General features: G+C 39.1%; 1 protein-coding gene across 1 annotated transcript in view; it reads left to right on the top strand.

Moving 5' to 3' along the window:
- LOC114202171 (phospholipid-transporting ATPase ABCA3-like) overlaps positions 1 to 15,588 on the top strand; it is a 177,285-nt gene that overhangs the window by 153,843 nt on the left and 7,854 nt on the right. The window contains exons 26-28 of the mRNA XM_088017035.1: positions 13,372 to 13,559; positions 14,224 to 14,394; positions 14,764 to 14,954. Of these exons, the coding sequence (XP_087873161.1) occupies positions 13,372 to 13,559; positions 14,224 to 14,394; positions 14,764 to 14,954 (550 nt within the window). The remainder of the gene's footprint in view (positions 1 to 13,371; positions 13,560 to 14,223; positions 14,395 to 14,763; positions 14,955 to 15,588) is intronic.

Below are 15,588 nucleotides of genomic sequence, written 5' to 3'. Positions count from 1 at the left end.
TGGTTGTGTTTTCAAGTCCTCAATTTACTTACTTATCTTCCATCCACTTTTCTATCAGTCACTAAGAGTGGGTATTGAGGTATTGAACTATTATTGTAGAACTATTTCTCCCTTCAATTCTATCAATTTTTTGCACCATATATTTTATGATATGTTATTAGATGCATAGATATTTATAATTGTACTTTTTTTTGCTGCATTGAAACTTATACCAGTATATCATGTCCTTCCTTGTATTTTTTTAAGTCTATTTAGTCTGATATTAGTATACCTAGCCTCCCCTTTTGGTTACTATTTGCATGGGATATCTTTTTCCATCCTTTTACTTTCAATGTATTTGTATCCTTGGATCTAAAGTGAGTACCTTGTAGACAGCACATAGTTGGATCACTTGTATTTTTTTTTTTTTTAGAGGGAGAGTGCGAGTTGGGGGAGGGGACAGGGTGAGGGAAAGAGAATCTCAAGCAGGCTCCATGCCCAGTGTGAAGCCCAGTGCGGGGCTCAATCCCACGACCCTGAGCTCATGACCTGAGCTGAAATCAAGAGCCAGACACTTAACAGACTGAGCCACCCAGATGTTCCTGGATCATGTGTATTTAATAATTCTGCCAATCTTTGTCTTTTGATTGGAGACTTTAATCATATACATTTGAAGTAATTCCTAATAAGAAGGGACTGACTTCTTTCCTTTTCCTGTTTTCTATATGCCCTATTGCTGTTTCGTCCCTCATTTCTTGCATTACAGTCTTCTTTTGCATTTAGTTGATTTTTTTACAGTGAAATGTTTAAATTCCTTTCTCATATCCTTTTGTCCATGTTCTATACACATTTATGTTGGTTACCATGGTGATTATATGTTAACCAGCATATAACATCTATGCTGGTATAAATGTGTAACACTCTAATTTGTATTTATACCAGCATAACTTGAATAATACAAAAACTGCTCCTTTATAGCTCTGTCCCTACCCCTTTTGTTTGTTGATGTCACAAAATTATATCTTTATACATTGTATGGACAAAAACATGAACTAATAATTCTTTCAAATGAATTAGTTTCTTCAATTATGTAGAGAATAAAATGTGGAGTAAAAAAACCCAAAGTTATAATAATATGTGTATTATTTTCTTAAATCATTTAGAAAAAATCAAGTTACAAACTTTTGTTACAATAATATTTGCTCTTATTAATAATAATTGCCCATATATTTTCCTTAATTGAGATCTTTATTTCTTCATAGTGCTTTGAGTTATACACTACTGTCCTTTTATTTCACCCTGCAGGACTCTCTTTAGCATAACTTGTAGGGCAGATCTAGTATTAATGAACTCTCTTAAATTTTGCACTTAGCAAAAACTTAGCACTTTTAATATTTTGGCCTACTGCTTTCTTCTTCTTCTTCTTCTTTTAAGATTTTATTTATTTGAGGGGGAGAGAGAGAGCATGAGTTGAGGGGGGAGGGGGAGAGGGGAGAGGGAGAAGCAGACTCCCCACTGAACAGGGAGCCCAATGCAGGGGCTTAATCCCAGGACCCTGGGATCATGACCTGACCTGAAGGCAGATGCTTAACTGACTGAGCCACCCAGGCACTCCTGGCCCACTACTTTCTGACCTACAAGGTTTGTAATGAGAAATCTGCTTATGATCTTATTGAGGATCCCATGTCTCTTCTTTAAGATTCTCTCTTTGTCTTTGGTTTCGGAAAGTTTGATTTTAATGCATCTTGGTGTGGGTCTCTGAGTTCATCTTGTTTGGAGTTCATTAGACTTCTTGATTGTTCGTATGCATGTCTTTCATTGAATTTGGGAAGTTTTAGTCATCATTTCTTCAACCATTCTCTCTGTTCTTTTGTGACTCTATTTTTTTTTTTTGAGACCCTAACAATGCATGTTCATCCACTTGATAGTGTCCCATAGGTTTCACAGACTCCATCCACTTTTCTTTAATCTTTTTTCTTTCTGTTTCATGGGCTCAGTAATTTCCATTATACTATCTTTTTGTTTCCTGATTCTTTCTTCTGCCTACTCAAAATTGCCTTTGAATCCCTCCAGTGAATTTTTCACTTCAGTTATTATATTTAATAGTTCTAGAATTTCTTTTAGTTTCTCTTTATATTTTCTACCTCTTTACTGATAATTTCCATTATGTTTATACATTGTTTTCTTGACTTTCTCCATGTCTTCCTTTAGTTCTTTGACCATCTTTAAGAAAGTAGTTTTAAATTCTTTGTGTAACAGATCTATCATCGGGTCTTACTCAGGGACAGTATCTATTGACTTATTTTCCTCTTTGGGGTCTACTTTCCTGTTTGTGAAAGAAGCAGCAATAAGCAATCAGAATACAGGTGCCCAATATTTGGAGGACAGGATTCCTTTAGCCCAGCCAGTTCCCCCAGGAACACGTGCACAGATGCTACAATAGTGCTAGGAATAGAGGATGGTAGGTGCTAGTGTGCTAAAAGCTGGAATTGATTAAAATTAACCACAATTTACAGTTCAAATCTTCCCTTGGAATTTCCAAGCTTTCAATAGACTCCAGGGTTCCAAAATCAGAATCAGTCAGATTCTGCCAGTATAATTGTTGTCTAGGTGGGGAGATAAATTGGAGCTTCCTACTCCGCCACCTTCCCAGAATCTGCTGAATCTGTGTTTTTTTTATATTGTTATGAGTTAACTTCTAATTATTCATTTTAAATTTTTTTATTTAAGAAATTTTTTTTCTCTGTTCAGTTAGCCAACATATAGTACATCATTAGTTTTTGATGTAGTTGTGTATCATTAGTTGTGTATAACACTGAGTGCTCACTGCAACACGTGCCCTTCTCGGTACCCATCACCCAGTTACCCCATCCTCCCACCCCCCTCCCTTCTGTAACCCTCAGTTTGTTTCCCGGAGTTCAGAGTATCTCATGGTTTTTCTCCTCTCTGATTTCTTCCTGTTCAGTTTCCCCCCCCCTTCCCCTGTGGTCCTCTGCACTATTCCTTATGTTCCACATATGAATAAAACCATATGATAATTGTCTTTCTCTACTTGACTTATTTCACCTAGCATAATCCCCTCCAGTTCTGTCCATGTCAATGCAAATGGTAAGTATTCATCCTTTCTGATGGCTAAGTAATATTCCATTGTATTTGTGAGCCACATCTTCTTTATCCATTCAGCCATTGAAGGACATCTCAGCTCCTTCCACAGTTTGGCTATTGTGGACATTGCTGCAATGAACATCCGGGTGCGTGTGCCCCTTCTTTTCACTACATCTGTATCTTTGGGATAAATACCTAGTAGTGCAATTGCTGGGTCATAGGGTAGCTTTATTTTTAACTTCTTGAGGAACCTCCATATTGTTTTCCAGAGTGGTTGTACCAGCTTGCATTCCCACCAGCAGTGTAAGAGGGTTCTCCTTTCTCCACATCCTCGCCAACACTTGTTTCCTGTCTTGTTAATTTTTGACATTCTAACTGGTGTAAGGTGGTATCTCATTGTGAGCTTTTCCCTTAAGGTCAGGAACATGACAGCGATGCCCACTCTCACCATTATTGTTCAACATAGTACTAGAAGTCCTAGCCTCAGCAATCAGACAACAAAAAGAAATAAAAGGCATTAAAATTGACAAAGAAGAAGTCAAAATCTCTCTCTTCACAGATGATATGATACTTTATGTGGAAAACCCAAAATACTCCACTCCCAAATTACTAGAACTCATACAGCAATTCAGCAACATGGCAGGATACAAAATCAGTGCACAGAAATTAGTTGAATTTCTATCACTAACAATGTAACTGAAGAAAGAGAAATTAAGGAATCAATTCCATTTACAATAGCACCAAAAACCATAAGATACCTAGGAACAAACCTAACCAAAGAGGTAAAGGATCTGTAATCTAGAAACTACAAAATACTTATGAAGGAAATGGAGGAAGACACAAAGAGATGGGAAAATATTCCATGCTCATGGACTGGAAGAATAAACATTGTGAAAATGTCTATGCTGCCCAGAGCAATCTACACTTTCAATACAATCCCTATCAAAATACCACTGACAGGGGGCACCTGGGTGGCTCAGTTGGTTAAGCAACTGCCTTCGGCTCAGGTCATGATCCTGGAGTCCCGGGACCGAGTCCTGCATCCGGCTCCCTGCTCAGCAGGGAGTCTGATCTCCCTCTGACCCTCCTCCATCTCATGCTCTCTGTCTCTCATTCTCTCTTTCTCAAATAAATAAATAAAATCTTAAAAACAAACAAAACAAAATACCACTGACATTTTTCACAGAACTGGAACAAACAATCTAAAATTTGTATGGAACCAGAAAAGTCCCCTAATTGCCAGGGGAATGTTGAAAAGGAAAACCAAAGCTGGGGGCATCACAATGCCTGCCTTCAAGCTATATTACAAAGTTGTGATCATCAGAACAGCATGGTATTGGCACAAAAACAGACACATAGACCAATGGAACAGAATAGAGACTCCAGAAATGGACTCTCAACTCTATGGTCAACTAATCTTTGAAAAAGCAGGAAAGAACATCCAATGGAAAAAAGACAGTCTCTTCAATAAATGGTGCTGGGAAAACTGGACAGCCACATGTGGAAGAATGAAACTGGACCATTCACTTACACCATACACAAATATAAACTCAAAATGGGTGAAAGACCTCAATGTGAGACAGGAATCCATCAAAATCCTAGAGGAGAACATAGGCAGCAACCTCTTCGACATTGGCCACAGCAACAGACAAAACATGTCTCCAAACTCAAGGGAAACAAAAGCAAAAATGAACATTTGGGACTTCATCAAGATAAAAAAGTTTCTGCACAGCAAAGGAAACAGTCAACAAAACTGAGAGGCAACCTACGGAATGGGGGAAGATATTTGCAAATGACATTTCTGATAAAGGGCTGGTATCCAAGATCTAGAAAGAACTTCTCAAACTCAACACCCAGAAAACAATAATCAAGTCAAAAAATGGGCAGAAGACATGAACAGACACTTCTCCAAAGAAGACATACAATGACTAAGAGATACATGAAAAAGTGTTCAACATCACTAGCCATCAGGGAAATAAAAATTATTTAGTTAACTAATAACCTTTCATTGTTTAAAGTGGCCTTCTCACTGCCTCAAAATATTTGTTGTTCAAAATATTGCAAGATGGGTGATTTAGGCAAGATGGTGGAGGAGTAGGAGACTTGGATTTTGTCTGGTCTCAAGAATTCAGCTGAATAGAGATCAAACCATTCTGAACACCTACGAATTCAACAGGAGATCGAAGAAAAGAATAGCAACAACTCTGAACAGAAAAGCAACCACTTACTGGAAGGTAGGACTTGCGGAGAAGTGAATCCGAGGCAATATTTGGGAGGATAGATGGCGGGGGAGGGGGCCTCCGTTGGCCGCTACTAGCAAGTGATAGAGCAGCAGAGCACAAAATTGGAACTTTTAGAAGTTGGCTCCACTGAGGGACATCGCTCCAGTGGCTAAGCTGGGGGTGGAACCCTCATGGGACAGTGTGGTCCTGAGGGACCCTCGGGGTCACAGAAAGACTGGGGGTACCTGAGTGTGGCAGAGCTCCCAGGTATCGGAGTGGGGAAGCTGGCTGCAGAGATGGAGCCGAGGCACGGGCTCTCAGCTCGGGGTTGCCATAAACTGTGATCGATGACAGGCCACTGCTCCTCCAGCAGGGACCCAACAAGTGGCAGATCCAGGGAGATTCCCCTTCCTCCCCTGGGAGGAGCAGCGCGGGAGCGCACTGCAGAGATCTGCTGGGTTTGGAGACTCCACACGGGGTCGGGTGCCAGAGATAGAAACGCTCGGTCACAGGCCAGGTGAACACGGAGTGTGGCCGGAGACCAGGGAGATGGGAGTGATTGATTGCTTTTCTCTGGGGGCGCACTGAGGAGTGGGGCCCCGAGTTCTCAGCTCCTCCGGGTGGAGATTGGGAGGCCACCATTTTCACTCTGGTCCTCCAAAGCTGTCCCGAGAGCTTGCAGGGAACAAAAGCTCCCGAGAGCAAACCCGAGCAGCTTGCTTAGCCCGGACCGACAAGGGCGGGGCAATACCGCCTCCAGCAAAGACTTTTGGGAACCACGGCAACAGGCCCCTCCCCCAGAAGATCAGCCAGCCAAGACCAAGACCAAGTTTACCGATCAAGGAGAACGGGAGAACTCCAGTGCTAGGGGAATACTGCACATAGAATTCATGGCTTTTTTACCATGATTCATTAGTTTTTCAAAGTTAATTTTTTTAACTGATTTTTTTTTTATTTTTCATTTTCCTTTTTTCAACCAACATCTTATCAATCCCTTTTTGAAAAAAAAAATTTATTTTTCATTTTTAGAGTCATATTCTATCCCTTCATAGTAGATACCCTTATTTTTGGCATATATATATAAGTTGTTCTCTCTTTAAAATTTTGAAATACAGTTTCTTCTAACAGATCAAAATATACCCTAAATTCCTAGTGTATGGCTTTGTTCTAGTCTCCTGCCTGATCACATTCACTCCCTTTTTTTCTCTTTTTTTAAAAATCTTCTTCTTTCTTTTTTCAAACAACTACTTATCAATTCCTTTTATAAAATCTTTTATAATTTTCATCTTTACAGTCATCTTCCATCCCTTCATTGTTTCAACCCTTATTTTGTACAGATATAAGTCTTTCTTTCTTTAAAATTTTAGGAGGCAGGCACCTGGGTGGCTCAGTTGGTTAAGCGACTGCCTTCAGGTCAGGTCATGATCCTGGAGTCTCGGAATTGAGTCCTGCATCAGGTCCCCTGCTCGGCAGGGAGTCTGCTTCTCCCTCTGACCCTCTTCCCTCTTGTGCTCTCTATCTCTCATTCTCTCTCTCTCAAATAAATAAATAAAATCTTTAAAAAAAATAAAAATAAAAACAAAATTTTAGGAGGCACTTTCTTCTAACAGACCAAAATACACCGAAAATCTAGTGTGTGGCACTGATCTATGCACTAGCCTGATCATATTTGATCATATTCTGTCTTTTTTTGTTTTGTTTTGTTCTGTTTTTGTTTGTTTTTATCTTTATCTTTTTTCTCTCTTTCTTTTATCTTTCTTTCCCTTTCTTTTCCCCTGGTTCCAGGTCTTTTCTGATTTGTTTAGAGTATATTTGCTGGGGACGTGGTTAACCTGTTAGCATTTTGTTCTCTCATTCATTTATTCTCCTCTGGACAACATGAAGAGACGAAAAAAATCACCTCAGCAAAAAGAACAAGAGGTAGTACCGTCTGCCAGGGACCTACTCAATAGGGACATTAGTACGATGTTGGACCTAGAGTTCAGAATCATGATTTTAAAGATACTAGCTGGGATAGAAAAAAGCAGAGAAGTTATTAGAGACACCCTTCCTGGAGAAATAAAAGAACTAAAATCTAACAAAATTGAAATCAAAAAGGCTATTAATGAGGTGCAATCAAAAATGGGGGCACTAACTGCTAGGATAAATGAGGCAGAAGAGAGAATCAGTGATATAGAAGACCAAATGATGGAAAATAAAGAGGCTGAGAAAAAGAGAGAGAAACAACTACTGGATCACGAGGGCAGAATTCGAGAGATAAGCGATACCATAAGACGAAACTTTAGAATAATTGGGATCCCAGAAGAAGAAGAAAGAGAGAGAGGGACAGAAGGTATATTGGAGCAAATTATAGCAGAGAACTTCCCTAATGTGGGGAAGGAAACAGGCATCAAAATCCAGGAGGCACAGAGAACCCCTCTCAAAATCAATAAAAATAGGTCAACACCCCGACATCTAATAGTAAAACTTACGAGTCTCAGAGACAAACAGAAAATCTTGAAAGCAGCTCGGGAGAAGAGATATGTAAACTATAATGGTAGAAACATTAGATTGGCAACAGACCTATCCACAGAGACCTGGCAGGCCAGAAAGGACTGGCATGATATCTTCAGAGCACTAAATGAGGAAAATATGCAGCCAAGAATACTATAGCCAGCTAGGCTCTCATTGAAAATTGAAGGAGAGATAAAAAGCTTCCAGGACAAACAAAAAGTAAAGGAATTTGCAAACACAAAACTGGCCCTCCAAGAAATATTGAAAGGCATCCTCTGAGCAAAGACAGAGCCTAAAAGTAACATAGACCAGAAAGGAATACAGACAATATACAGTAACAGTCACATTACAGGCAATACAATGGCACTAAATACATACCTTTCAATAGTTACCCTGAATGTAATGGGCTCAATGCCCCAATCAAAAGACACAGGCTATCAGATTAGATTAAAAACAAGACCCATCAATATGCTGTCTGCAAGAGACTCATTTTAGACCCAAACACACCCCCAGATTGAAAGTGAGGGGGTGGAAAACCATTTACCATGCTAATGGACACCAAAAGGAAGCTGGGGGTGCAATCCTTATATCAGACAAATTAGACTTTAAAACAAAGGCTGTAATAAGAGATGAGGAAGGACACTATATCCTACTTAAAGGGTCTATCCAACAAGAAGATCTAACAATTGTAAATATCTATGCCCCTAACATGGGAGCAGCCAATTACATAAGCCAATTAATAACAAAAGCAAAGAAACACATGGACAACAATACAATAATAGTGGGGGACTTCAACACCCCCCTGACTGAAATGGACAGGTCATCTAAGCAAAAGATCAACAAGGAAATAAAGATTTTAAATGACACACTGGACCAAATGTACTTCACAGACATATTCAGAACATCCCATCCCAAAGCAATGGAATACACATTCTTCTCTAGTGCCCATGGAACATTCTCCAGAATTGATCACATCCTAGGTCACAAATCAGGTCTCAACCGGTACCAAAAGATTGGGATTATTCCCTGCATATTTTCAGACCACAGTGCTTTGAAACTAGAACTCAATCACAAGAGGAAAGTCGGAAAGAACACACATACATGGAGGCTAAAGAGCATCCTACTAAAGAATGAATGGGTCAACCAGGAAATTAAAGAAGAATTTTAAAAAATTCATGGAAACCAATGAAAATGAAAACACAACTGTTCAAAATCTTTGGGATACAGCAAAGGCAGTCCTGAGAGGAAAGTATATAGCAATACAAGCCTTTCTCAAGAAACAAGAAAGGTCTCAAATACACAACCTAACCCTACACCTAAAGGAGCTAGAGAGAAAACAGCAAATAAAGCCTAAACCCAGCAGGAGAAGAGAAATAATAAAGATCAGAGCAGAAATCAATGAATAGAAACCCAAAGAACAGTAGAACAGATCAACGAAACTAGGAGCTGGTTCTTTGAAAGAATTAACAAGATTGATAAACCCCTGGCCAGACTTATCGAAAAGAAAAGAGAAATGACCCAAATCAACAAAATCATGAATGAAAGAGGAGAGATCACAACCAACACCAAAGAAATACAAACGATTATGAGAACATATTATGAGCAACTCTATGCCAGCAAATTAGATAACCTGGAAGAAATGGATACATTCCTAGAGATGTATCACCTACCAAAATTGAACCAGGAAGAAATAGAAAACCTGAAGAGACCTATAACCCCTAAGGAAACTGAAGTAGTCATCAAAAATCTCCCAAGAAACAAAAGCCCAGGGCCAGATGGCTTCCCAGGGGAAGTCTACCAAACATTTAAAGAAGAATTAATACCTATTCTCCTGAAGCTGTTCCAAAAAATAGAAATGGAAGGAAAACTTCCAAACTCATTTTAGGAGGCCACCATTACCTTGATCCCCAAACCAGACAAAGACCCCATCAAAAAGGAGAATTACAAACCAATATCCTTGATGAACACGGATGCAAAAATTCTCACCAATATGCTAGCCAATAGGATCCAAAAGTACATTAAGGGATTATTCACCATGACCAAGTGGGATTTATCCCTGGGCTGCAAGGCTGGTTCAACATCCTCAAATCAATCAACGGGATACAATACATTAACAAAAGAAAGAACAAGAATCATGATCCTCTCAATAGATGCAGAAAAAGCATTTGACAAAGTACAGCATCCTTTCTTGGTCAAAACTCTTCAGAGTGTAGGGATAGAGGGTACATACCTCAATATCATAAAAGCCATCTATGAAAAACCTACAGCGAATATCATTCTCAATGGGGAAAAGCTGAGTGCTTTTCCCCTAAGGTCAGGAACATGGCAGGGATGTCCACTCTCACCACTGCTATTCAACATAGTATTAGAAGTCCTAGCCACAGCAATCAGACAACCAAAAGAAATCAAAGGCATCCAAATCGGCAAAGAGGAAGTCAAACTCTCACTCTTTGCAGATGATATGATACTGTATGTGGAAAACCCAAACGACTCCACCCCAAAACTGCTAGAACTCATACAGGAACTCAGGAAAGTAGCAGGATATAAAATCAATGCACAGAAATCAGTGGCATTCCTATACACCAACAACAAGACAGAAGAGAGAGAAATTAAGGAGTCAATCCCATTTACAAATGCACCGAAAACCATACTATACCTAGGAATAAATCTAACCAAAGAGGCAAAGCATCTGTACTCAGAAAACTATAAAATACTCATGAAAGAAATTGAAGAAGACACAAAGAAATGGAAAAACGTTCCATGCTCATGGATTGGAAGAACCAACATTGTGAAGATGTCCATGCTACCTAGAGCAATCTACACATTCAATGCAATCCCCATCAAAATACCATCCACTTTTTTCAAAGAAATGGAACAAATAATCCTAAAATTTGTATAGAACCAGAAGAGACCCCAAATAGCCAGAGGAATATTGAAAAAGAAAAGCAAAGCAGGCAGCATCACAATTCCGGACTTCCAGCTCTACTACAAAGCTGTAATCATCAAGACATTATGGTACTGGCACAAAACAGACACATAGATCAATGGAACAGAATAGAGAGCCCAGAAATGGACCCTCAACTCTATGGTCAACTCATCTTTGACAAAGCAGGAAAGAATGTCCAATGGAAAAAAGGCAGTCTCTTCCACAAATGGTGTTGGGAAAATTGGACAGCCACATGCAGAAGAATGAGCCTGGACCATTTCCTTACACCACACACAAAAATAGACTCCAAATGGTTGAAAGACCTAAACGTGAGACAGGAGTCCATCAAAATCCTAAAGGAGAACACAGGCAGCAACCTCTTCCACCTCAGCGGCTGCAACTTTTTCCTAGAAACATCGCCAAAGGCAAGGGAAGCAAGGGCAAAAATGAACTATTGGGATTTCATCAAGATAAAAAGCTTTTGCACAGCAAAAGAAACAGTCCACAAAATCAAAAGACAGCCGACAGAATGGGAGAAGATATTTGCAAATGACATATCAGATAAAGGACTAGTATCCAAAATCTATAAAGAACTTATCAAACTCAACACCCAAAGAACAAATAATCCAATCAAGAAATAGGCAGAAGACATGAACAGACATTTTTCCAAAGAAGACATCCAAATGGCCAAGAGACACATGAAAAAGTGCTCAACATCGCTCGGCATCAGGGAAATCCAAACCAAAACCTCCATGAAATACCACCTCACACCAGTCAGAATGGCTAAAATTAACAAGTCAGGAATCGACAGATGTTGGCGGGGATGCGGAGAAAGGGGAACCCTCCTACACAGTTGGTGGGCATGCAAGTTGGTGCAACGGCTCTGTAAAACAGTATGGAGGTTCCTCAAACAGTTGAAAATAGAGCTACCATATGATCCAGCAATTGCACTACTGGGCATTTACCACAAAGATACAAATGTAAGGATCTGAAGGGGTACGTGCACCCTGATGTTTATAGCAGCAATGTCCACAATAGCCAAACTGTGGAAAGAGTCAAGATGTCCATCGGCAGATGAATGGATAAAGAAGAGGTGGTATGTATACACAATGGAATATTATGCGGCCATCAAAAGGAATGAGAACTTGCCATTTTCAATGACGTGGATGGAACTGGAGGGTGTTATGGTGAGTGAAATAAGTCAATCAGAAAAATACATGTATCATATGACTTCACTGATAGGAGGAATTCTTAATCTCAGAAAACAAACTGAGGGTGCTTGAGTGGTGGGGGGGTGGGAGGGATGGGGTGGCTGGGTGATAGACACTGGGGAGGGTATGTGCTATGGTGAGCGCTGTGAGTTGTGTAAGACTGTTGAATCACAGATCTGTACTTCTGAAACAAATAATGCAATATATGTTAAGAAAAAAAAAGAAGAAGAAGATAGCAGGAGGGGAAGAATGAAGGGGAGCTAGTCGGAGGGGGAGACAAACCATTAGAGATGATGCACTCTGAAAAACAAACTGAGGGTTCTAGAGGGGAGGAGGGTGGGGGGATGGGTTAGCCTGGTGATGGGTATTAAAGAGGGCACATTCTGCGTGGAGCATTGGGTGTTATGCACAAACAATGAATCATGGAACACTACATCTAAAACTAATGATGTAATGTATGGTGATTAACATAACAATAAAAAAATTAAAAAAATATTGCAAGGTGCATTGAGTTCTCTTAACACCTGAATTAAGAGTGTAGTCTTAGAAATTTGTTTTAAAATTTGTAAAGTATAGAGGTTTTTTAAAATATTCATTGTTGTTATTGATTTTAACTTAAATTTTAGTCAGATATTTTGTCTAAATATTATAAAATTTTTATAATATGTTGTCTTCTTTTACCATCAATATGACTGAAATAAGAGCTAGGATCCCAGTTCTACTCACCTACATTTTAAACAATGGTCATAAAGTTATATTGCATATAAAAGAGCTATGAAGACCCTAGTTATTGCCCAACTATCTACTACCACTACCAAAAAGTAGGATGTCACTGAGCTGAACCTAGATATTATTGTCGAACCTCTCCTTCTAGACAGTCTTTGGTTATGATATCCTAGCATCCCTTGAGACTAAACCAATGAAGACATATAAGAGAAAATAAGGTACCAAATTTCAAAAATATCCACCCAGTTATTAACACTATACATCACACTGGTGATCTAGATCTCTTACTTTTTAGGGTCATCAGAATTTCCTGTAGGCTTACAACGAATAAAGTTTGAGCCAATGGTAAACTAACCTCTTTCTATCTCATTCTGCTTCTTCAGGTGAATATACTTAGGTAAATAGGTGCACTGTTATTTTAAGATTATTTTCCATTTATTTAATCAATTGATTTTGGCCATATATAGGGAGATAACATCATGATAGAAAAATCCGTACTTTTGCGCACTTGTGTTCCAATACATGATAATGGCTTCCAGATGCAATGATTCTATAATCACTGGAGAAGAAATTCTTTGGAAAAACTCTGTGGGTTCTAACCTTTTTAGAGGCATGGGCTGGAGAACTACAGGTCTTCTATGTTATCCGTATTTAGTATTATGCTCAGTAAGATAGTTGAATTGTGTCCATTTTTATTCTCTTATTTCAGGTAAGGTCAAAAATTGGCTATTGTCCACAGTTTGATGCTTTGCTGGATTACATGACTGCTCGGGAAATTTTGGTCATGTATGCCAGGTTGTGGGGTGTTCCTGAGACCCAGATTACACAATATGTGAATCAACTATTGCAATCACTAAATCTGGAACCCTATGCTGACAAGTTTATTTATACTTACAGGTGAGATATTATACTGGTGCTCTCGTTGCGCTAATATTGATCAGTCTCTTGTGTTTCTGCTCTTTGGAATGGGTGCCTACTGTTTAACCAAAGTTCCACTGACAAACAGAGGCAACAACTATGAAGCAATCTCATGCCCTGCCAGTGTTTAGATGCCAGCAGTAAAGCAGACCTAGACAGTATCATATCTTCCCTTTGCAGAGATGGAACTCAAAATCTTGGTGTTATTAGAATTGTAGCCATTGAATTACAAAAGAGACCATTTTTCTACCTCTATAGTTCTGTGTCTCTCAGATAAAAAAAAGTAAGATTCTTTGTATTAGCCTGGCCACTATGTTGCTTATGTATCTAGGAATCCCAAGAAATCTCAAGAATAATGTAAATTTCACTGATAACATGGCTAAAATTGATTTTGTAAACAAAAGTCACTTTTCTACATTTCAAATGAAAATGATTTGATTTATTGCAGGTGTTTTTGGGTCTGGTGCCTTGGTTGAGCTGCATGTAATCAGCATTTTTAGTACTTCTGCTTGTTCCCTGACTCAGCATTTTGGAAATACGCAAATTGTTTTCTGTAAAAGATGACATGTATTAAATAGATGTTTGATGTATTAAATTACTGTAATGTAATTTAATCTCTGCTTCTTCTTTCTTGACCATGAAGTGGAGGAAACAAACGTAGACTGAGTAATGCCATTGCCCTAATGGGAAAGCCCTCAGTCATCTTCCTGGATGAGCCATCAACTGGCATGGACCCAGGGGCCCGGCGCCTGCTTTGGAACACAGTAACAAGGGCACGTGAAAGTGGCAAAGTCATCATCATTACCTCTCACAGGTGTGGTTTATTGGGAGGCTTGATTAAGGGTTGGAAGTGTTTTCATGGCTATGGGAGAGCAGTATTTGGGGCTTGCAATATAGGACAGTAAACAAGCCTAAGTATGAGCTCCTCCTGAATCCTAGTGAAAGGAATGGCCAAGAATTCTCACTGAGAGGAGAGGGCAGAAAATTTATGATCTGTTCCATTTGAGAATTTGGTTCTCAACTACTTTGAACTTGAAAGTATCTCCACTTTCCATGATGTTGATGATGGGCAAATGCGACTTCCATTTTAAAGAGTTACAAAATACTAGAAAGTTGAACTACAGAATATCTTCCAAAGGAGGTCTTTTCAGCCTTACATCATTCTGGTGTCTTGTTTTGCTAGTATGGAGGAATGTGATGCCCTCTGTACCAGGCTGGCCATCATGGTGAAGGGAAAATTCATTTGCCTGGGCAGCCCTCAGCACCTCAAGAACAAGTTTGGCAATGTTTACATCCTGAAGGCTAAGTTCAAGATGGATACAGATGAGAAAGAATTAGAGAATTTTAAAAAATATATTGCAACGGTTTTCCCAGGTAAATTAGATTGGTTAGGCTAACTTCATTAGAGATGTATTAAATCATATTAGTTGTTCTCACCACCCAGATAGCATGTGTCTCCAATAACTATTTCTTGTGACGTATTGATATTTATTGATCTTCCATAATTGAGATCCTTTTTATTTTTTAAAAATTTTAAAATTATTTTTAGAGAGAGAGAGTGCAAAAGCCAGGGCAGGGAGGGATAGAGAGAGAGAGAGAGAATCTTAAGCAGGCCCTCACGCTGAGTGTGGAGCCCATTGTGGGGCTCGATCTCACAACCTGAGCCAAAATTATGAGTTGGATGCTTAACAAACTGAGCCATCCAGGTGCCCTTGGAGATCCTTTTTAATATTTGTTCTTATAAAATCCTTGTGCCTGGTTGTGTTAAGAAGTTTTAACAGAAAGAAATCCACAAACAAACAGAAATACAGTTGACCCTTGAACGACATGGAATTGAATGACATGGGTCAACTTATACATGGATTTTTTTTTTTTGGTAAGTACAGTACTGTAAATGAATTTTCTCTTCCTTATAATTTTCTTCATACCATTTTCTTTTCTCTAGCTTACTATATTGTAATAATACAGCATATAATACATATACCATATATAATATATGTTAATCAGC

This window comes from Eumetopias jubatus, unplaced genomic scaffold (genome assembly GCF_037043125.1).
Source record: "Eumetopias jubatus isolate StellerSeaLion01/CBP00866 unplaced genomic scaffold, mEumJub1_p1.0 scaffold_12, whole genome shotgun sequence".
Classification (NCBI taxonomy): Eukaryota; Metazoa; Chordata; class Mammalia; order Carnivora; family Otariidae; genus Eumetopias; species Eumetopias jubatus.
The sequence above is the reverse complement of the archived record's forward strand: the minus strand, read 5'-3'. Positions and strand labels throughout refer to the sequence as shown.